The sequence below is a fragment of the Conger conger genome, chromosome 2, assembly GCF_963514075.1.
Source record: "Conger conger chromosome 2, fConCon1.1, whole genome shotgun sequence".
In the NCBI taxonomy this organism is placed as follows: domain Eukaryota; kingdom Metazoa; phylum Chordata; class Actinopteri; order Anguilliformes; family Congridae; genus Conger; species Conger conger.
Genome location: NC_083761.1, coordinates 64,182,483 through 64,205,518, shown reverse-complemented (window position 1 = coordinate 64,205,518; position 23,036 = coordinate 64,182,483). Strand labels below are relative to the sequence as shown.

General features: G+C 39.3%; 1 protein-coding gene across 1 annotated transcript in view; it reads right to left on the bottom strand.

Moving 5' to 3' along the window:
• Window positions 1-23,036, bottom strand: part of dnah9 (dynein, axonemal, heavy chain 9) — a 124,391-nt gene that overhangs the window by 27,951 nt on the left and 73,404 nt on the right. The window contains exons 50-62 of the mRNA XM_061223225.1: window positions 21,886-22,311; window positions 21,266-21,385; window positions 20,603-20,791; window positions 19,841-20,076; window positions 19,610-19,732; window positions 19,258-19,462; window positions 13,049-13,213; window positions 10,729-10,869; window positions 9,800-9,970; window positions 9,523-9,645; window positions 5,546-5,739; window positions 5,018-5,166; window positions 1,594-1,721 (exon numbers count right to left, since the gene is read on the bottom strand). Of these exons, the coding sequence (XP_061079209.1) occupies window positions 1,594-1,721; window positions 5,018-5,166; window positions 5,546-5,739; window positions 9,523-9,645; window positions 9,800-9,970; window positions 10,729-10,869; window positions 13,049-13,213; window positions 19,258-19,462; window positions 19,610-19,732; window positions 19,841-20,076; window positions 20,603-20,791; window positions 21,266-21,385; window positions 21,886-22,311 (2,370 nt within the window). The remainder of the gene's footprint in view (window positions 1-1,593; window positions 1,722-5,017; window positions 5,167-5,545; window positions 5,740-9,522; window positions 9,646-9,799; window positions 9,971-10,728; window positions 10,870-13,048; window positions 13,214-19,257; window positions 19,463-19,609; window positions 19,733-19,840; window positions 20,077-20,602; window positions 20,792-21,265; window positions 21,386-21,885; window positions 22,312-23,036) is intronic.

Here is a 23,036-nt window from a genome sequence, read left to right as displayed (position 1 = left end):
CGACAGGCACAAATGATAAAGTCGACTGGAGGCTGTTGCCAAGGGAAGCATCGTTTTAAAGGCATTGATTGCCATTTTTATGCAAGGGTAATTAAACAACTGCTTGTCTTTGCAGTCCTGGTACTGCGGTAAGGATAACAATTTTGCTAATTGCATGATTTAACACCGGGGTGCTCGCCTGTGCTTGACGCTGCCATTCATATCTGCCAATAAAAGGCAGTAAGATTCCACAGGGAGTTTCACCTACAGACAGCTTTAAATGGCAGGCGGTGCCTGAAGAGATGCTGGAAAGCCTTGCCTTTCATTTCCCCAAATTATATGTGAGATTACCCATTTTAAATCATCACTTCCTTCACTGCAGAGTAGCTGTAAAGACAGGATTCCATCAAAAAGTAAAATCAAAACGTTATGAAAGAAAATTGCAAAAATTGCACCAGAGAAGTACCAGATGGACAACTAATTACCAGTGAACGGTGTACAAGTAAACTTGGTTCAATTACTGTGGATTATTTTTAAATAGTTATGAAGCTGATATATTTAACAATATAGGCATTAGGTAATTAAATTAGCATGTACTTTGATACCTGCCTGAATATATCTACACATATACACTAAGTAAGCACTAAATTAGGTATTTATTAGACTTATTTTTATTTACGTATCTTAGACTTTTGCTGCTGTAGCCTATCCACTTAGAGGTTTGATGCGTTGTGTGTTCAGAGGTGCTCTTCTGCATAATACTGTTGTAATGCGTGGTTATTTGCGTTACTGTCACTTTCCTGTCAGCTTGAATCAGTCTGGCCCTTCTCCACTGACCTCTGATCTCATTAACATCACATTTTTGCCCACAGAACTGCTGCTCACTGGATGCTTTTTGTTTTTGCACAATTCTCTGCAAACTCTAGAGACTGTTGTGTGTGAAAATCCCAGGAGATTCTGAGATACTCAAACCACCCTGTCTGGCACCAACAATCATTCCACAGTCAAAGTCAGCTATATTACATTTCTTCCCCATTCTAACATTTGGTCTGAACAACAGATGAACCTCTTGACCACACCTGCATGCTTTTATGCATTCAATTGCTGCCACATGATTGTGTACATGTCTACCTAATAAATTGCTCACTGAGTATACGTATCTATGACAATTCTCAATTCTCTGGTAAATTGTAGGGTCTTATGTCTTTACGCTGACAGTTGAAATGCCCAGGCTAATGGACTCGTTATTGAGCCACAGTTCTTTCCCTTGAACAGGTGATTGGACTGCATAGCAATGTGGACACTTCTCTCTCCTTCAGTCACAGCAGGACCAATTAGGTCATTAATCACCCAGGGGAAGCCTTCTGCCACACTGCATATGTGCACACTTTTCATACATTTGCCATAGCTGCATGTTTTGGCATCACACATCTGTCAGAGCGATTCACATTAACTGAAGTTCATCTCCGCTGGAATGACCAGAAATTCCTTTCTTAATGACATTTAATTAACAGAAAATTGCTTTCAAAATTATCTTACATGGATCTTATCTACGCCAGATCCGTGTAATCATATTTTATCTCATGACAGCAAAGGACAGTTAAGCCTGTGTACCTGCAATATGACCCAGTGCCCCTCTCTCGCTGCCAGATCCAACGCCTGCTCGGCCACCACTTCCTGCCCTTGCCCCAGGGACACGTTGTGGAAGTTTTTGTTGTCAAAGGTATAGCCCAGTTTTCTTCCTGAAAGAAATGACTTTTAATATTTGTGGAGAAACCATCTGTCCGCACACAGAAAATTGCAGGAACAGCTCTTGGGGATACATCATGAAATTCCTGCTACTCCCAACAAAAAGTAATGGTAAAGTCAGAAAAAATGTTGTATTAACTTGTTATCTTATTTCCTACTCAGACTTAGTGGTAATATTAAAAAAATATACATTAATTTTTCACTGGTCTCAGCACAACACTCTTACCTTACCTTTTACCAGTTTATCTAGGGCACATGACCCAACACTACTTGAATTTACATGTAAACTTTCAGCTTGTATCTAATGCTTAAATCCCTGAGGGATTACTGTAGGCATTAGGTTTTCACCTGACTAATTATACAATGACCGATCAACTGTGACCCTTGAAAACGCAATTAGTTTACGTAATACACCAGGTTAGAGAAGTGACTGGTACCAGCACCCTCCTGGTACACTGTACACCATGTCAATTTATGTTGTAGAGCTTGCAATGAATCCACACAGAGACACAAAAACAACAATAGGTTGCTATTTCCCAACAATAAGCATCAACTGCAGTCTGAAATGAACAACAAGGGGGAATCTTCTGCCAGTGAAAAACAGAATTGAGTGGTGGACAGATGTCATGCAAGATGTGATCAATGCATTTAGGGTGTACCGTCAGCTGACTCTCATAAAGGACTAAGCTAAGCTGACTTGCATAAATAAATGATAGACAGCATGTCTGTGGTCAGATGAGTCAACAGATGGCACAGACAAATATGTTTTTTTGTTTTTCTTTCTGCAATCAAAATCAGTGATACCATAGAGGGCCCTATTTAGGTGGCAGAACAGCCAGTTTTGTCTCCCAGAAAAGGAATATTTGTTACTTGCGCCAGGTTTGGTAGTTTTGGGGTCTGCAAAAACATGGGCTAGGCGCTGCAATAGCATGTCAATAGAAATATTTGCTGATGCTACAGGGAGCTAATTTAGTGACAGCACATTTACAGTGGCTGTTAGGAGCCGGTGCCTATCCATTAAAATCATGGCTACATACTCCACGCATTAAGCCCGGAGCACACTGACAACTTAGTCAATGATTGAGCAAACTGTGGGACTGTTAAAAATGTGTTTTAGATGTTTGGATCCGTTGTGTGGTACATCATTCGCCTGCACATTGTGTTAGAGCTAGTGTTTGACAATTGCACCTTGACTGTTAAAGTAGGACCCATTTCATCTTTATGGCATAAATAACAGCTCAGTCACGGTGACTACAACAATCAAAATGCATTTGTCTCGGATAAGATGATATTCTCCTGTACTGTGCAATTTTCAGTATTTAAGTATACTGTGGACTCCAACCCTGTGGACCAGGAATTGGACATCACATTGAATACTGCTGTGTTGGCACTTCCAACTACTTGATTACAAATAGCACACTGTCTGACAGAGTTCTACAATAGAAGAAAAAAAAAAAAATCCTAATAATAATATTGTGCAGAAGGCAAAGCATTACTTGTCCATTTATGTTAATGCACAATGTATCTTCCAATGGATAAGTTTATACTAATATATCTTGAACTAATTTGTCTTGTCTTAAACCTTGTATTTGTATTTAATTTTTCACTTTTCATTTTGTATAAGCTTACACTATTGCAAACTATTTCATTCACTTTTGAAATCTACTTTTCATTGCTTTGGGGAAAAAAACATGTCACAATGTGACAGTGAGGGACATTCCTGTCAGTCACACTTGATGTTTAATTAGTCGCCCTTGATCTACATTACTGGGGAGAGGCAATGTGACTACTGACTGAGAAGAAGGATATATCCACCTCTTGCTGAAGGAGGACTGCATTGCAGGAGAGCAAACTGCCATAGATAAACTGGTGTCCCTAGTCACAACACCAGTGAGAAGATCTACACCCCTGTAAGCTATAGTGGAGTAAGCATAATTCATTACATTTTAGCACACTGAATATAAGCAATATGTGAAAGGGAATTGTATGCTGCATTGGTTTCATTCAGCCATGGTTCCTCTGGTTACTGCTAGCAGGTATTACAACTTCTTTCGATTTTTCAACATTAAGAACAGCCTGCACAGGTAATTATGGAACTGACGAGAACTAACGACCAAAGCTTTTGCTGCTGTACTGCACAACACAACTGCTGCAGCCCACCAACAGAGAGGTCTCCTGGGAGACTGAGGGCTGGCCTTGAAAGAAGGATCAGTACGTTTACTATGTATTACCTGTGCCGTTATAAGGATTTCTGCAACCTGCACTCAGTGAGGGATTTATTACGTAGACCTGTACACCAGCTTGTTAATGCAAATATTTTATCATGTGGCAGCAACTAAATGCATAAACACCTGCAGACGTGGTCAAGAGGTTTAGCTGTTGTTCAGACGTTAATGTCAGAATGGGGAAGAAATGTTATCTCAGTGACTTTGACCAAGGAATGATTGTTGGTGGTAGACAGGGTGGTTTGTGTATCTCAGAAACTCCTGATCGCCTGTGATTTTCACATACAACAGTCTCAAAGAATGCGAAAAACAGAAAACATCCAGTGAGCAGCAGTTCTGCAGGCAGAAATTCGTTGTTAATGAGAGAGGTCAGAGGAGAAGGGCCAGGCTGGTAAAAGCTGACAGGAAGGTGACAGTTATACAAATAACTACACATTACAACAATGGTATGCAGACAAGTGTTTCTGAACACACAACATGTGAAACCTCTAAGTGGATCGGCTGCAGCAGCAGACGACCAATAAGTCTAAAAAATAAGTCTAATAAATACCTAATAAAGTTCTCACTGAGTATATATTTGCCCAGCCATCAGTTTTTCTCCCCAATATTTATTTTGCTCTTATAGAACCACTGTCTATGTCTTCATGCTGATGGTTGATGTGAACATTAACTGAAGCTCCTGACCCGTATCTACATCTGTGTGATTGTATGCATTGTACTGCTGCCACACAATTGGCCGATTAGATAATCGCATGAATAAGTAGGTGTAACAAAGTAAAAATGTTCCTAATAAAGTGCTCTGTGAGTGTATATTAAGTTTTGCTCATAGGTTCAAAATGTACAACTTATGCCATAGCTAAGCTCTAAATGAGGCCAAGATAACTACGCTTTTGTCATAAAAGTAAATTGCACAACATTGGAAAACATTGCAATTACTAATTACATTAGCATTTTTTTTCCTCGCTGAGTGACCTGGTCAAAATATCATACTGAACGTGAATGAGGTGTTGCCATTACAGTCACGCTAAAATCAGTGCACTGATTTAGAGATTTGTTGAAGTTACCATGTTTCTCCACATCCTTAAGAGGGTCCACACCAGGAGACAGGATAAAGAACATGGGAGTTGCTGCCCCAGATTCTTCAAAGGAAATTGCAAAGTCCAGAGATCTGACCACAACGTATTTACTTCCCAGTTTCTCCTCCACAAAATCCCTACAGGAAAAAGCAATTGTATTACTACCATTTGTTTTAGCCTGGCTTCATTCACAAAGCTTCACAGTATGTAGGCCTTTGGATTAAAGTCTAACGTAAGAAACGTTAGTCTATCATAGAAACGTAATGTTTGCATGTTCATAATATAGGGTCAAGGGGAGTAAAAACTTTTATAAAAAAAAGCATACAATGATCCTCTGCCAAAATATGAACTGAGAATCTACAAAGCATAATGGCTTATTAATAGTCTTCACTGTGGCCTTCTCTAATCTTTTAAAGGCCATGAGGACTTAATGGAGCGATTTCTGCTCTTCATTGCAGACGTAGGACCATCGATCTCTGGTGCCTGTGATAGTTTGTCAGTCCGTGCCCGGTTCACCTCACAGCGTAGGTCATGCGGTCAGGTCTCAAGGCCCTCATCATGCACAGCCTCTGAAGAGCCGTCTTGTTCTTCCACTCCTGGGGGAACTTCTCCTTCTCCGGACACTCAGACTCCACAAACTTCTTCCAACGCTTGGCCGACCCCTCAATATCGCGGTCCAGATTCCGGAACTCATCCATGGCGCACAGTGCCTTGGGGGAACAGCGTGATGTGTTGGAAAAAAGGGAGAAAAAAAAACAGTCTGAGAAAAATAGCTAGCTCGGAAAATAGTGATGCAGCACGCTCGGTTTATTTATGCTACATCTCAACTTCTGAAAAAAGGGTCACTGTGGGAAAGCTATTTTGACTGCATCAGAGTTAAATAAAAAGAGGTCACATTGTTTACCCTCGTCCGAACAAAAGTAAACATTAAAAAAAACATTTTTTTCACTATGAGAAAGACTTGGACTAGAACAGTAAAGGCAAAAAAATCAGAACTGAGAGCAAATCTAATCAATAGCAATATACTGTAAGCTGTCTTTGTGCTCAAAATGCTGAACACACATTACAGTTTTTTCTTAACAGACAGGATCCAATATGCTTATACTGCAGAAAATAAAGGCGTTTTTATTGCTTGCAATATTTGATGCTATAGTTATCTCATCTCTGAAGAATGGTGCCTGTTCTCTTTATACGTACTATGCAGCATAAATACTGGCTGGTGAAAATCTGCATAAATATTTCCAAAAACACTATGGTGACTCATGCCAAGCTGTTCACTAAAGCTTTCTTATGGAAAATATGCATTTAAAGAGCACATAACTTCACTCTGCTCAGTACAGCAGAGCAGTACAGTTGGTGCATCAACAATTGGCATTTTTACAACCTAAAAAATATTTATTTAAAAAAATTATCATCAGATTTATTTTCCAGATTGTGATTTTAAAATAGAAAAGGTTATTATGACTTGTGTTCTTACTCTGAGTAAAAACATCTGGAATTGATAATTACCATGTGTTGTTACCAGTATTTATGCAAAAATATGCTCAACTACGTAACCATAGGTAAAGAATGGACACAATAGTATTATAGTTTAATATGAACTCTGTAATCTTTAATGTAATTGGATTGCGCAACTACAAACCTACCTTCCATTTTATATAATTCCACTAATCACCATATTGACTGCATATACTCACAAACAGTATTTATGCTCGTTTTCATAACTGCACTCAATTTGTGCTGTTTATCTTTTTGGCAATCATCCCTATTTTAGAAAGTGTACAGAGGAATTACGCAAAGTTAATTCAAATGTATGCAAACAAAGAAAACAGGCAACACAACAGCCTGGAATGCACACTCTCACAACACTTAATCAAAGGTGAAACGGTTAGTTGCACTGTGAAACGATTTTCGACAGAAGGCTGCAGCCACACAAACCATGAATATTGCTCTATCCCCTCCATTGCCCTTGATATAATTACAGGTTTTTGTGAAGATAATAGTGTGTTGCCATATGCCATGAGAGATACAGCAAACAAAAGCAGAACATTCTTTAGGAGATTTACTTTATTAAATTCTCACAAAAATCACTGTAATAACTGGGACACTTTCAGAAGCTGATTATGAATATGTTTTCTGTTGTGTAATTTTCAATCATAGCAACATAACCTATTAATATTCAGTGATGCGGTTCATGTCTTTCTGCAGTCTCTGAAGCAAATTGAAACCCTTTTGTTTAGAGTGGTGTCCTTTTATTAATATAACTTCCAGCACAAACTGAACCATGTTCTTTTCTGATACTGAAACCTACAGTTTACTCATTATAAAACCTATAACGCTAACACGGAGAATCGCAAAGATAATTTTGTCACAGATCCTTATATTTAGATAAAAGAATAAATAAAATACGCACAATACACAATAATTAGCACAGTAAATAGCTTTGGCATACAATGCATTCCATTCCCATGGGGGTCTTCACTCCCTCTCTCATCATCATTAGTTCTACACATAATGTTGATTACACAAAGAAATCACATAACAGTGTGATGAAATACAGCGTATTTAATCACACGAAAGCTTTTGTTGCAATAGGACTATGTATTACTGTGAACCGAAGGTATGGTTTATCTAAATATTCATTTGAACATTTGAAATATTCATGGCCATGAAAGCTTAAGCATAAGCACTTTGACAGGAGTGTAAACAAATGTAGTGTGATGGCCTAATGCTGAACACCATATGTCTCTACCCTCCCACTCAAAACGCACTGCACTTGACTTCTATGGGTCAAAGAACACTCATTAAAAACTCTCTGTGGTCAAAGGGGGAATGGCCAGTAGAAATTGCACCATTACCCATCTCGCTTGGGTAGTGTCAGTCCACACCAACAGAATCACAGGAGTCATTCGCTAATATTTCTACATTGTGTTGCGAATATAAAACTGTGGCAGTGGGAACTTAAGAAAGACACTTCACTTCAGATTTCCGTTGACATATTAGGGAATAACTGCTCATCAATAATTATCAGCATATATATTCCTGTGAATAGATTCCAAGATCGATTTCATAAAAATAAAATGAAGCACCGCTTCACAGATTGAAGGTTACGTCAAACCTTTTACTAAAGATCTGTCTCCACTGGTAAAGTAAAGTAAAGATCCAGCCCAAATTGTTGTAAAGTACTTCTAAAGTATTACATTTTGCATTCAAACTGAATGGAAATTATTCATTTAAATTCATGCAGTAAGAATACCTACAGGAGGTGAATATGAGTACTGCCACTAGCTGAAAGGTGATCATGCCTCAAAGGCTTTATTTCAACAAGGCAAACACTATGGCTGATCGCAATGCTGTAGAACAGCATAGCCACTTCCAGATAATGGCAGAATTCCACTTTACTGCTTCCACAGTTGCAAAAGTTGCTGGGCTGCAATTGCATTGTCCTTATCCGCTATGAGAGACACAGAGACGGTTCTTAGGAAACTGATGAGCTCTATTTGATTTGACAGGATGTGGCAGGAGTGCTTCACACAAAGGAGAAGTCCAGACTGAGGATGTTTACAGTGTTGACTGCAATGCCTGTGTGCTTCAAGTGTGAAAGACAGTGCAGTGCAGCAAGATATTAATTATGAGTGGTCCGGTTCATTACTAATATTTATTTTACTCTCGCCTCTCCATCCTACACACAGGTAGTAATAGTCAAAATAAATAAAGTAAAGGGGAAAAAAATAAGTTGAGCACCACAACTTGTCATATAGCTGAAAAAGGAACATTTGTATTCTACAATAGATTCTTATTCTCCATATTTTCTTCAATTCAAAATTTTGGGAATACAGTAAAATATTACCAGAGTACTAAATAAAATTATCAATAAGCTAGTGTTTTGGCCATTTTGTTCCTGATATTACAGTATATAGGGCTGCATACACTGCAACAGCTCTCCTAGGACATACTTCCATGGAATTTACAAAGAGAACTGTTTCAAAAGTTGGATAGAGGATAACATATTAGGTCATTATTAACTTTTAACTGATGATGCACATATGCACCCAGTAAAATGAACATCATAATTAAACTGTATAATTCTAATAAAGCATTGCTTTTCCACAGCCAGCACAAAATGAACAAATCAAAGAAATACATCAGCCTTATACGAGCCAATATTGTCCTTTTTATAAGCTCTACAAATGCGAGAAAGCATTTCTTACAAAAACGAAATTCCTTAGCTGAAAAGCTGCAGCATCACTTGAGTATTTAATACAAGGCATTTACCATTCTGAAAACAATAAACAGAATGGACTGAATGCTTTTACAGAAAATAGAAAATTATATTATTTGAAAGGAGGACAAATGATATCACATAAAACTATGCAACAAAATCTGATTATTTCTGTAGAAGCTAAACCTATTGATTATGAGGCACTAAGCTAAAAAGCTTTTCTTTGAAAAACACTACCCTTCTCCAAAACATCCTTAGGAAGGTTCCTCACCTTGATGCCACCCCAGGACTGACTGGACAGGAAGTCAACAGGTGAGGACAGGCCAGGCTGAGCAGGGTACCTCAGAAGGAAATCCAGTTCTGTTGGGTTGATCTCTTTATTCATCAGCAAAATCTGAGTTTTATCCAGAAACAAAAATGGCTTTAACAACACCTACATCTTCCAACATATCATATCATATTCATATCAACATATCATACTCCAGATCTTTCAAAGAGGAAAGGCGACACCCTGAAACAACACCAGGCGTAAAGACGGTGTGTGTTACCTGGAAGGCGAGCTGGGCGGTGTACGTGAGTTTATCGCACTCAAAGAGGCCGCGCGTTGTGTACTGGAAGACAGACGACGTGATGTTGTCGATGAGATTGGAGACCCGCTGCTTGAGGGTTTCATCAGGAGGTGCCTTCAGCACAGCGCTCTGGAAGACCACGCTAAAGGCCTGTGAACACACAACACTGAGTGCTCACTGGCCTTTCAAACACACAGCCTTTTATCCTTCAGAGAGCTGTTCATTGGCAAACTGTGCAGTCATAATGATTACTCTGTTTTGTTATATATATTGCTCTCCTCAATTTAATATAATAAGTCATTTAAAATGTGAAAATGTAAATGTATCCAATGTATCCAAATATAAAATTAGTATCCATTAAATCAGTAATGCTGTAGGAAGATAGGGTGACAGTTAATGGTCTTGCATTTACACACATCAAAATTATACAGTATTTGTATATGATAATGAATCTGTCATACACATGTGTATTCAGACTGCCTTTATATATGTTGTATAATAATATATGATTTTAAAAGGGTTTTATCCAGCATTGAATTGACGGAAGCTGTTGATATATTCATCTAATTGGTCTTGGCTGAGTTCTCAGCTCTATATCCCCACACAGCCTTACAGAATATATTGATATGTGCAAAGTGCCATTCTCCAGAACACAAGAGTGCTCTGGTCTTATATTGGATACTATACATCACAGGTGTGGATCCCAAAGTGTTCTCTCATGAGAGCAGATGACAAGATAAAATATGTTAACAAGAACATTACTTCATTTGGAAACAGCAAATACATAAACCAATGCATAAACAAGCCAGGCATGCTCCAAACAGAATAGATAGCCAGAGAGGGGAAAGAAAACAAAGTAACCCGGATTTAATATATGACTATCTGCGAAGATTCATTAGACAGAGTACCTTCAAAGAGAACTGATACATAGGGTGGATTTTATTGAGGTCGTTCATTATGAAGTAGAGTAGGGATGCCCTGGCTGCAGCAAGCCGGTAATGCTCCCTGGCTTCATTGATTTTGGCTTCAGTCACCTTGGCTTCTTTTACCTACAACACAACCAGTGCAAGAGAGGGAGCTCACACAGCAAATTAACCACCATTACCATAATCATTAATATGTCTGCATTTGGATCGGGGGTTAGGGGATCATAGCAATTAATGGCCACTCAGGTTACACAATCCCAGTTAATATAACGATGCATGCAGAATACATTTCTGGGGACCACTTTCAGAAGAATGTAGACTCTAAAAGGAAACTCTAAAAGGAGTGTGGCACTCATCATGGACTCAATGTCACATGTTGTACAGAGCTCGACACTGAGGTGGCAAAAAGTTTCACTTGTGCAGATGCGGCTGTCGGAAGGGCAGACATATTCTGAAGTTCCACAAAGTTGGTTCTGTCATGTGTGTTTAGTTCTTGCACTGGGTTGGGTGAAAGGGGGTTGGTTCATTTGAAGTGTGCATACAGGTGCGAACACACAGCAACAGAAGCATCTTAACAAATGCAATTAGCCTTAAGATTCCTCCACCAGAACCCACAGAGACAACCATGAGCAATGTTACATTACCAAGGCATCCACACACAGAATATGTAGTAGTGCTATCCACAAATACAGTAGATACTACAATACCATGCTGCAATCTATCATGATATATTTATTCTATAAATGTTTTTTTGTGTTATGTTCACAGCTAGGTACATTTTAAAATGCACATCGTCAGCTAAGTAATTTCCCGCCCCTCACAGATCAATAACATCAATTAAGTCTTGTGGGTCACACATGAATAACAAGTAAGAGCTGGAGAGCAGAGCCTGCGCTTCATAAACAAATAACAAACAAGGGTATTAGAAGCAGCTTCTTTAAGGAAATGCAGAATGGTGCCTGACTGGCCCGGGCCGTCACACCTTTGCCACACCATCGTGTTTTGTTCCGCACCAGTGCTTGTTTTAGCACTTTCATCCTCAAAACAAAGTACCTTAAGTTAAGATAATATGGACAGTGTCTCCACTTCTGAGAAAATGCATGTGCGCTGACCTAAAAAAAAAAAACCTATCGAAATTTAAGTTTAAGTAAGTTGTAAAAGTGTAAAAAGCAGCTACTTTTTATTGCATGTCTAGATGGTCAATTACAGGTCATCTTCTCGGTATCACAGAGATAATACGAGCACCACAGTTTCTACATTCTTTTAAACAAAACCAAACTAAAAACAAGCATACTAATTTAGTTTTTTCACCATATCTAAATGGAATGGGTGAGTGTTCAAATAAATCAGGAAAAAAGCATTGTTGTATTGCAACATTGTATATCTAGTTTAACAACTTCTTAGGCTTCCACAGGCATATTTAATATGCCTGACTACATGCTAAATCTGTCAATTACAAAAGCCTTTCAAGTGCACAGAGGTCCCATGGACTAGGAGGCTGCCGTCTTGTCCTCAGATTTTATTTATCAAAAACTGTGATGTGCTGAAAAAAATGTCACTATTGAGGCAGAGAGCCTTAAGCCTGGACCCTTCAGAGGAAAAGAACTGGGAGTTCTCATAAGGATAAAAGAATAAACATCTATGTTCTCATTTGATTTCCTCAAAACAACAAACAGCACGGCGCCACCCAGATTGTTCAAACAGCACAACATGTTCTTACAACTAAGCCATTAATCATCAACACCCAAGCATGACATGAAAGTCACAACACTTTTCTGCATAAGACCTTTTCCTTTATAGGAGACCAATGCCTTATATTTTTCCATAAATGAGCACATTAAAAATGTCAAAAAGTAGGTTTACCTCAGACAGCTTTAAAATAATTAGTTCTTTGACTCACTAGCCAGATGTTTTGTGGTATTACATTTACTGTGAAAGTGATGCAGAGTAGCTCAGGTGATCTGTTCAGTTTTGACTGACATTGAATTTATGTGCCCATACACACACACACACACACACACACACACACACACACACACACACACACACATACATACACCCTCAGAAGCTGGAACTTCTTTTCAATTTTGCCAACAGCAGGAGTTGTGACAACCTTAAAATACCTGTTTGTTTCTGTTATTGTTATGAGACAGTGTGTGCTCCAACAACTGCTGTGTCTTCAGATTTTAAAAGTTTTTTATACCAGCTTGCAATGTCCACATTAATCTTGTTTTGAACTCACAATGAGTTTACAGCAGAAATCGGAAATCGGAAATTGCAAATTCTATCATGGCCACTTTACCTTCTCCTCAATTTCTGCAGCAGTTCGTTTCGTTGTCTCTAGGTTTTCCACAAGCTCTGTGTCCCCAAGGAAGTTTCCAGAGGCAGAAGACAGGCGGGATAGGAGGTTGTCCTCCAAAGTTTTCAGGGTAATCTTGAAGCCATTCTGCTGCTTTGTGAGGCTAGACTAGATAAGATTCATAAAGAGGAAATTACATTTCTGTATGCAGTACAACAGCACAAAAGAAACAAAGGCATTCATGCCTAATCAGTGATGGTGGTCAAATGGCAGATATCAAGTCTAGTTCAAGTTTTGAACTTTGCTTTGCCTTTAAAGTCATACAAAAGAACATTTGGAAAGTCTGCATTCACTATAATAACTGTGAAATATTTGAATCTGTCCACATTAAAATACTGCTGAATTTCCAATTTTATAGTGTATGTAAATATGCCTTCAAAAAGTGACTTGCAGAACAGAGAATTTTAAGAAACAGAATAAATAATTTGTACATATGCATATAACATATTTCAGGGCAATGGTAGAAGATATATCAATATATATATATATATATATATATATATATATTTAGGCTGTATCAAGGAAAGTGCTGGTTCAGTATGAAGTGCTTCATGAGGACATTATAACACCCTTGATTTATCATAATGAGTTAATTCATTAAAATAAAAAAAAAGATTAGGCTGTGGATTGATTCCGTGAAATACAATTTGCCGTCAGCCTTGATCGCAACCTTTCATAGTGGACGAAAGGACGAGTGGAGGACATGAGAACGGAACCGTGATCGATATGTTTCTGATAGCTGAAGACATGAGGGGAGCCCTGTCTGAGTGAATTAACCCAGTCACGAGTGGCAGAGGGAATCAAACCCCAGCCAAGCTCCGTGAGTCATCTGCTGTCTTTCATATCAACCGACTAAACCATGCAAGCTCAAGAAACAATGTGTGGAACGTACTCAGGCCCGCTGGCCATCCTGATCGATGTGTTTGTTTCCGTTAAATAGTTCTGTTTACTGTTTGGGGGTTTCTTTCAAAACATTTTCACTTTCTCACAGAATCAGATAAGGTGGATCAGATCTGGGTATGTCAGGCTAATATGGCTCTCTCCCCGACCAAATAAATATTTTCTTTTATTTTACTGGAAATACAATACATTGTCACAGAAATTCCTCAATAGAACAACGTGCTGAACAATATTTTATATATTTATATTTAATGACATCCCTAGTAATAAGTACCGGTTAGAAGTCAACAAGTCTGCACATTCGGAAAGTTAAAATAGCTACTAAAATGCATATATGGTATTTAAACCGACTGCGACTCAGTCGATTTTATTATTATTCAAATGAAGCCTGAATCACTTGCTTACTGAAGTTTGCATTTAATATATGATTGATTACATGCAATTTATCCACGGTTGTCTGGCCTGGGATTTAGCAATTTGTAAATGAGGTAAACATTTCTAGGCTCTGATGAGACTACTAATATAGCGAGGCAAAATAATAAACAGTCGGCTGGACACCAAATGTCCCAAAAAGTTTGATTAGCAACAGAGTGCATTATTAAAAAGGCCGCAGTGTCACTGCTGGCTGTGTTCTTCCAGCAGCTATGCAGACAGCTTATGAAAAAAAGATGCAGGGGAATTTCAGTGCTCACCGAGCTGGCACGACCTTGACCTTGCATACAGTACCGAAGCAAAGGAGGAGAAGCAAACCATAAAATCCTACATTTTAATGAGTCAGTTATTAACGATTAGGTCTCTGCTGGCATATTGTACATCTAATTACCCTGCCCAGAAAACAAATAATTAACCAGTCAGCACAAAACCTAATTGGGATCAGAATGAGATAACATGTCTATCATTGCAGGCAGGGAAAATTATTATTAAAGCAGAGAGGTCTGGCCTCTTTATTTCATTTTGAAAGCGGGGCGTGCTGTCTTATTAAAATGAGACAAATTTGGGGGGAAAAGTGGGGGGGAAAGGCCGTTCCACTGCTGGGGAAGATGGAGTCATTTCAAATGGACAGATGTCTCCTTTACAGTCCAAATTCTCCACATTATTCAATATGCAGCACGCCATGTACAGAACAAGGAGGGAGTGGGGTATGCTAAATGCGTCACATGTTTATAGCCGTTTCTAATGCCATTTAAAGCAAATAGCTTGATTATATAAAATGAAAATTAAAAGTGTAATTCACGTTTATAGCAGACACATTTCACACTCTTTGCAATGCCTTTTCCTGTACCTTTGGAAAGCTAATTAGCACAATAACACAAATAAACGTAGCATATTCTCATACAAACGTACTGAGATGCTAATTAAACAAGCTTAATTTTTCTGCAGAATTTTGCTGAGGGGACAGACTATTTAAAAAGGCTCCACACTCATAAGGTATTACAAATGCTGATCTGTGCTCAGATGAAAGCGGTGTGCTGGCTTGATTTAACTGCAGCCCAGATAAAAAATACAAAGAGAAAGGGAAAATAATTGAAAATGTAAATAGATTCATTGTTATATCTCGCTGACCTGCTACACAGTTTTCAAATTATCGGAATCTAAATCTTTAAAGTGTTGCCGTCAGCAATCTTTCTCCCTGTGAAGCTGCTCTTCTGATTCTCTAGACTGCAAAGAGGAGGGGAAAATGAGGATCCTAGCAGTCGCCTGGACCAGTGAGGAATATATTTCATAAGCTCCGAGGCCTTCGTGAGCATGTAGCCTCATTAGCAACGGATCTTTGATAAAGTAGTTTACATTTACTTCATTATTTTCACTTGACACGTATCTCCTACAGCCTCCATCACAACTCGGAGTGCTCATTAATGTAAGCACTGAAAGCAGAAAGTGAAAATGCAAGACTGCTTCTGAGAAACCAGACGAGCATACAGGACGGGCACAGAATAAACTGTGAAGTGAATACACTTAATAGAAGCTACCCAGCCTCATTCTGTGATGACGATGATCAAGCCAGGGGCCACAGGAGTCAGATAAGTGTGTATGGCATGGTACATGTCACACAGGAGTCCTAATTTATACATCGGTATATTTTTACATGTTGCAGTAGTCCTGCTCGTAAAATAAATAATGTGTCCCTTAATTTACAGAGCCGACTCAAGCAGCCAAGCTCAAATTCCATTGTTACTCACTGTAAATCAAATACACTAAAATATTAAACAGCATTTCCCTTATCTCCGCAGACCTCAAAGCTGCCAGAGAATTGTTTCATGTCAAATGACTGAGCCATGTCTCCGGAACCCCGTATGATGCGAATAGACAGACGAGGTTTGATCTAGAAATACACTGAAAAATAACAACTATAATTCCGAACGTAATGATGCATAATAAGGAAAAATGTAACCAAAATATGAGGTTCCATTTATTTTTTGGGACCAGTGCACACTGTACCTCAGCCTCAAGGGTGGCACATTCAGATAAGACAAAATAAACTTAGTTACAGTTGTATTGTAAGCACTGAATATTGGTGTAATTATGTAAAGGTTATGCAATATTTTACATTTACATTTACATTTTAGTCATTTGGCAGACGCTTTTAATCAAAGCGACTTACAAGTGCATAGGTTCTACCATAAGTTAAAGCATCACATCCAGAAACTAGCAAAATACACATGAAATGCTGTTCTAAACATAGTTGTCATCATAAGTGCATTTTATTTTTTTTTCTGGGGGGGGTTAGACAAGGATAGGGATATCAGAAAGGAGGGGCAGGGGAAATCAGGAGGGAGGAGTAAGGTAGAGTTTGAAAAGGTGGGTTTTGAGTCTGCGTCGAAATAGGGGGAGGGATTCTGCTGTTCTGACAGTGGTAGGCAAGTCATTCCACCACTGAGGAACCAGAACGGAAAACAGGCGTGAACGTGCAGCTCGACCGCCAGGTGCACGTAGAGAGAGAACCGTAAGGCGACCAGAGCTGGCAGACCGGAGTGGTCTAGCTGGGGAGTAGGGAGTGATCAGGGATTGTATGTAAGGTGGGGCAGTCCCCTTAGCAGCCTGAAATGCCAACACTAGGGCCTTGAAATGGATGCATGCGGCAATAGGAAGCCAGTGGAGGCCAATGATATTTCATTTGCAGTAAATAAGGCATTCAGACAGTCTACTATGCAAGATTTGAAGATATGCTTTGCTTCAATTTAGATTACCTTAAAAAAGTAGAGAAGAATGACCACTACAAGTACATTGAGCTACGGAAAAGCACTGAGTGGGATTTAGCAAGCTAGAAATATGTTACTCAAAAATACAGACTTAGCATGGAAAGGCAGGTATATTTACCACTGTTTGAAACAATCAGATGTTAACCACATAGGTAATCATGGTCTACAAAAAGAAAATACATTTAAAGTAACTCCAAACCAGCATGCAGATAAAAGTTATGTACACACACACAGTGAACTCCATATCATTTGGGACAGAGATATATTTTTTCTTGATTTGGCTCTATACTCAAATTTGTAATCAAATAATTTCCCTGCAGTTAAAGTGCAGCTTTTATTAAGGGGTATTTTTATACACTTTGGTTTCACTATGTGGAAATATAGCACTTTTCATTCAGTCCCCCCATTTCAGGGCACCAAAATGTTTGTGACAAATGAGTTCACTGGTGCATCTTATTACTCACATGCATTCAATTGCTTCCTTAGTAAGAGAGTGTAAGATAGTATAAGAGAGTTTTCAGCATTTTGCCTCAATTCTAGGCTTTTAATTGCATTAGCAGTCTGTAATTGGCATTCGTAAGCATAAGAACCAGAGTTCTGCCAATAAAAGTCCAGAAATCCATTATGAGGCTGAGAAGTAAAATAAAAGCCAGAGACATAAGTGAAACCTTCGGTTACCAAAATTAACTGTTTGGCACATCATTAAGAAGAAAGAGCACCGGTGAGCTTAGTCATGTCTGAGTCTGCTGAAGCTCTGCCAGTGGCTGCCATCCGCAGAAGACTTCAAGAACAAAACTACAGAGGCTACACTGCAAGATGCAAATGACTAGTTTGCTGTGAAAACACGACGACCAGGATACAGCTTGCTAAGAAGTACCTAAAGGAGCATCTGTACCTGAGATACTGAAACCACTCTGACTGGCACCAACAATCATTCCACGGTCAAAATCACTTAGATGACATTCTGACATTTGGTCTGAAAAACAGCTGGACCTCTTGACCACGTCTACATGCTTTAATGCATTCAGTTGCTGCCACATGATTGGCTGATTAAATATTTGCAATAACAAGTTGGTGTATAGGTCTACCTAATAATGTGCTCACTGAGTGTATATACAACCTGATAGCATCATTGAGCAAGCTACTGCTGAGTCGCTACAAGTGTATTCTCATGCAATAGACCATGAAGCTACAAATATCCAATACCTGCCCAAAGCTGGCAGAATATCTCCCTAAATATCCAAAATATCCTTCATTACACACAAAACTGGACAAATCAATAACATATACAACAACTAAAATAATATCACAAAATTAAAAGAAAGTGAACTACCCCTTTAACACTTGTGTAGTCTTCATATTATGTATGTACCCTGTGACTACAGGGTGAAAAATACATCACTATATTTCATCTATAAACAACCTGTCACTCATCAATGTCAGTGAAAAACTGTTGTCCTACTTCACAGTCCAGAGCGACTGCATTGCTTCAGTCCACACCACTCTTATGACAAAACACACATCGTAACTGATGTTTTTGCTGTTGTGTGGTGACCATGAATTCTGATTTCATAACTGGAGGTTTACAAAAAGACTAACAAGACATCCATCCATCCATCCATTATCTGAACCTGCTTATCCTGATCAGGGTCGCAGGGGGGCTGGAGCCTATCCCAGCATACATTGGGCGAAAGGCAGGAATACACCCTGGACAGGTCGCCAGTCTATCTCAGGGCCATGCAGACACGGGGAGAACATGCAATGCAATGTTTCACTTATTCTAATGGTAGGGTCACTCCAGAGTAAGTCATCAATTCGTTTTAGGCTGAAATTTCACGATTGCTGAAATCAGAGCTAAAACAGACTAAAAGTCTTTGATTTAGTCTCATCCAATATTTCTGTGGTTTTCCAGTCAGGAGAATGTGTGCCTCAGAAGTCACCAGGTCGATGCCGAGGTAGATACATTGACTGCACCTCATTCTCTTTCAGGAAGAGAGCAGTTTATACAGTGCCAGAAAGCCTACACACAGTAAGAGCCTACACTGTACTTGCCTTGAGCTCCTCCAAGTCTGGTCTTTCCATGTTAACGACAGCAGCCAGGAGCTGATCCTCCAGGCCGTCCCGGGTCACTGTGAAATTAATCAAGGTGCACTGTGCCTGCATCTCGGGCTGGTAGTGAGGATTCGCCAGTTTGGTGTGAAGGATCAGACGGAAATTGGGGCTGTATTCACATTCCTTATCTCCAATTTTAATGTACCTTGAGCAAGCACAAAGCAAGACATTTAGTGTAGTTACAGTACATATCAGGGTACACTATGAAATGTAAAATGTGTGCACACACAAACACAGTTGTAAACACACACACACACACACACATATATATATATATAGCACCCTTACTTACCTCCCCTTTTTGATAGTTTCTCGACCGAGTAAGGGTCCCAGCACTGGATCAACCATCTCTTCCAAATTTTCAATCAAAACTGCGTCACCAGCAGACAATGCTCTCTCCACAGAATCCAGATATCTGCAAGAAAATGAGTGTGAAATTCAAAAGGACCAAACAGTCAACTCTGAACCCAGGTTATACTTCACAATGTTGAAATGTACTACCCTATAATGAATAGCCATTTACCCTCTCTGACCAATCCGGATGACCCTGAGGTTCTCTCCATACTTGTTCTTGATCCATTTGATGCCCTGGAGCTGGGGGTCGACCATGAGTGGCCAGCGCTCACAGCTGGTGAGGATGGTGGCGTTCTCCGTGGACATCCTATCTGCGGGCAGCCCCTCGTTCTGCCAAGCCGCTATGTCAGCATCGTCCATTAGCATCGTCAACGGGTCCAATTCTGGAGTGACCGGAATCGAAACCTTGGACAAAATGTGAAACATGAAACCGTGCCAGACATAGTGCTATAATGAATACTAATGCCAATTTCTATACTATTTTAAAAACTACTTAAAATTCGATTTAAAATGTATTTAAATGTATGATAGAAATCACACACAGAAGATATTTTTGCGAAATATTTTTTTTTGAAGATGATCTTCTTGACATTTTCATTTTCCAGAGGCCTAATTATATTTTCATAATGCCATGCCTTACTCTTGCAGGAAATACAACAATAGATAACAAACGATCAGGCTTTAATCACTGGAAATGAAAGCTAAATTAAAACCTATTCAACTGTAAACTGTGAAGAATGAAGAAGCACAAAGAAGAATGCATGAAGCATGCATTTAGTTTCCTCTGCAATATACAAGCTGTATTTTACAGAGAAGACTGACTATATATTTTTACAAATCTAACACATTATGGGAACTATCGGCATTACACAGGAACTATAAAAATTGTTAGGAATATACAGCAAGAACAAAATATGTTCTTTCTGCTAACCTTGAGCTGGCTTAGATAAGGCCTCCAGGTTTTGTCCATCAGCTCAACGCGATAGCGTTTGGTGAAGTAGCCCAGGTAAGACACAAAGGCTGTGATCAATAGTACGTCCCCACACAGTGTACTCTCCTGAATCTTGAAATTTCGGACTGCTTCAGCCCAGCGAACATTCTCTGATGCAAGCCCCCCCACCTGGCAGAAAGAAAATATCAATTATAAAAAGAGATTTCCTCTGGCTTTTCAACAAACACAACATTCCAAGAGATGTGCATCTCCACCATTTGGTAGTCGGCACACTGTTGGGAGGAACTAATGCTGTGGTAATCCAGGAAACCCTGATTTAAAGGATTCACCTTTATTTTATGTGGGCAGGGCAAACCAAATTGTGTATATCCATGCACTGTGACCCCCTGAGCACTATGATACAGTATGTATAATGCCAATCATTAGTACAATCTTTTTTGTTACCAAATGTGCAGGTTTTTTAGCATTGGTATTTGCTGGGCAACCTTATTTGCATGGGCCTGTCAAATTTGCATCAGATGTTTTAATTAGGAAATAATACAGTTGCAGTCTCTACAGATATCTATTTGAAAGATGACAAGCTTATTTGGAATTTGCTCATTGTCCAGGTGACTATCAGGGGTTCCTGCCAGTGAGGCTCACCAGACGGTTGGCAAGAGAGATGGTGAGTGCAGTGGATTCAGCCTCCTGCTGGCATTTGAGTTTGTCAGCCGTGGCTTTCTCAAACTTCGCTGTCAGCTTCGCCAAGTTCTCATTAAGGTGCTGTCAGACATAACAGAGGGGTAGGGCCATTAGGAGAAGCACACAAAGGCAAAAACTTTCAAATGTTATAGATGCTCATTACAAGAGAGAAATCAAGGTGTATTGCAAGAGGGTATTTCTATGGCTGATTTCCCATACTGAGGAATGTAAATGATCAGTCTCTGATGTTGCAGTCTTTGGAATATGTTATTAATTACCATATGGGAGAACACAATTAATTGGTGGTGGATTTTAGATTAATTAAAATCACTGGGGAAGAAAGACTTGTTCCGTGAAGTTCAAACCCAGCTCTTCAAAAAAAAAAAAAACATTACCCGGGGTGATATAAATGGTATTCATGTTTCAGAACTTTTAGAAATATGTTTAAGGAAAATAAAAAAAACAAATCTGTGGCATCTCATTTTAATTGAATTTGAATAGTATTCTTTTTACACAGAGCAATAGCAGCATTGGTGCCATTTTACTCATGGTGATTTTAGTATGCATGGTATTTTACTCACATTGATTTTAGCCTTGATAGTAGCCAGCTTGTCCTGGGCAGCAGCCAGTTCTGCATTGGCTTTGCTGAGGGCCTGTCTCTTGGGCTCCACTTCACAGTACACCTCATAAAACCTTACAATGTTGATAACCCAAGAGCAGAGACCTGCAGCTGCAAAGGACTTGGAGGCCACAAGCTCCTGACGAAACTCTGGATCCTGCAGGTACGGCTGAATGGCTTTCAAGCAGTTTTCATGGATGTTCTCTTTTTTAAAGTTGACCAAGGCGTCCAGGAAGCCGTCAACCTTGGCCATCATGGCCTTGGCCGCCTTCCAGCTGCGGTCCTTGGGGACCCGGCCCCCGGGGGCCATCAGCACCATGACAGCAGCTGTCACATTGGTGACCGCGGTCACGGGGGAGCCGAACGACTTCAACTCTGTCAAGTTGTTCTGTAGGGATGCGTAAAAGTAAACAACTTAATAGCAACATTTAAAAGCATCAAGAGGATTATTAATTAGCTCCTTTTGAAAGGAGGGCTTTAATAGAGGTGTCAGTTGCTTGGTGCTTTTGAAAGCTGCTGCAGTACTCCATCAGACTCAGAGCTGTGAAAACCCCCTGGTGGTTTCATTAGTCTGTGAGGGCCTTCTGAGTTTGATGGTGGGAAAATGCCTTCCTCTATGTGAAAATCCTAACACTTGGGGAAATTGTAAATCATAATTGAACAGAAAACATCAGGGACAGAGTGATTTTATTCCTTACTCATTGTTACATAAAAAGTTTTTTGAACACCTTGATAAACTAAAACAATAAATTATTTTCTACTCATTAAAACATGTGTGGTGAAAATGATTCTTCGTCCAAATATACAGATGAAGAGAAAAAACAGGATAGCCCTGTGTTGCAGTACTAATGTATAGTATTTGAAATGGTCTTCAGATCTCCCCAAACCATGTTGCGTATTTGAATTGAAAATAATTCCTTAATACAGAATATCATAATTGTTATCGGGTTATTATTACCAGAACATTCAGGAAGTAGAATAAGCAAGCTGCAGACTAACATGCTACCAATGCACAAATGGAACACTTTAAGCTAGGTATACATCTGATACTGATACAAAAGTGTTTATAATTATCACATGTATGTCTCACAAGCCAGAAAACTCACATTAAGC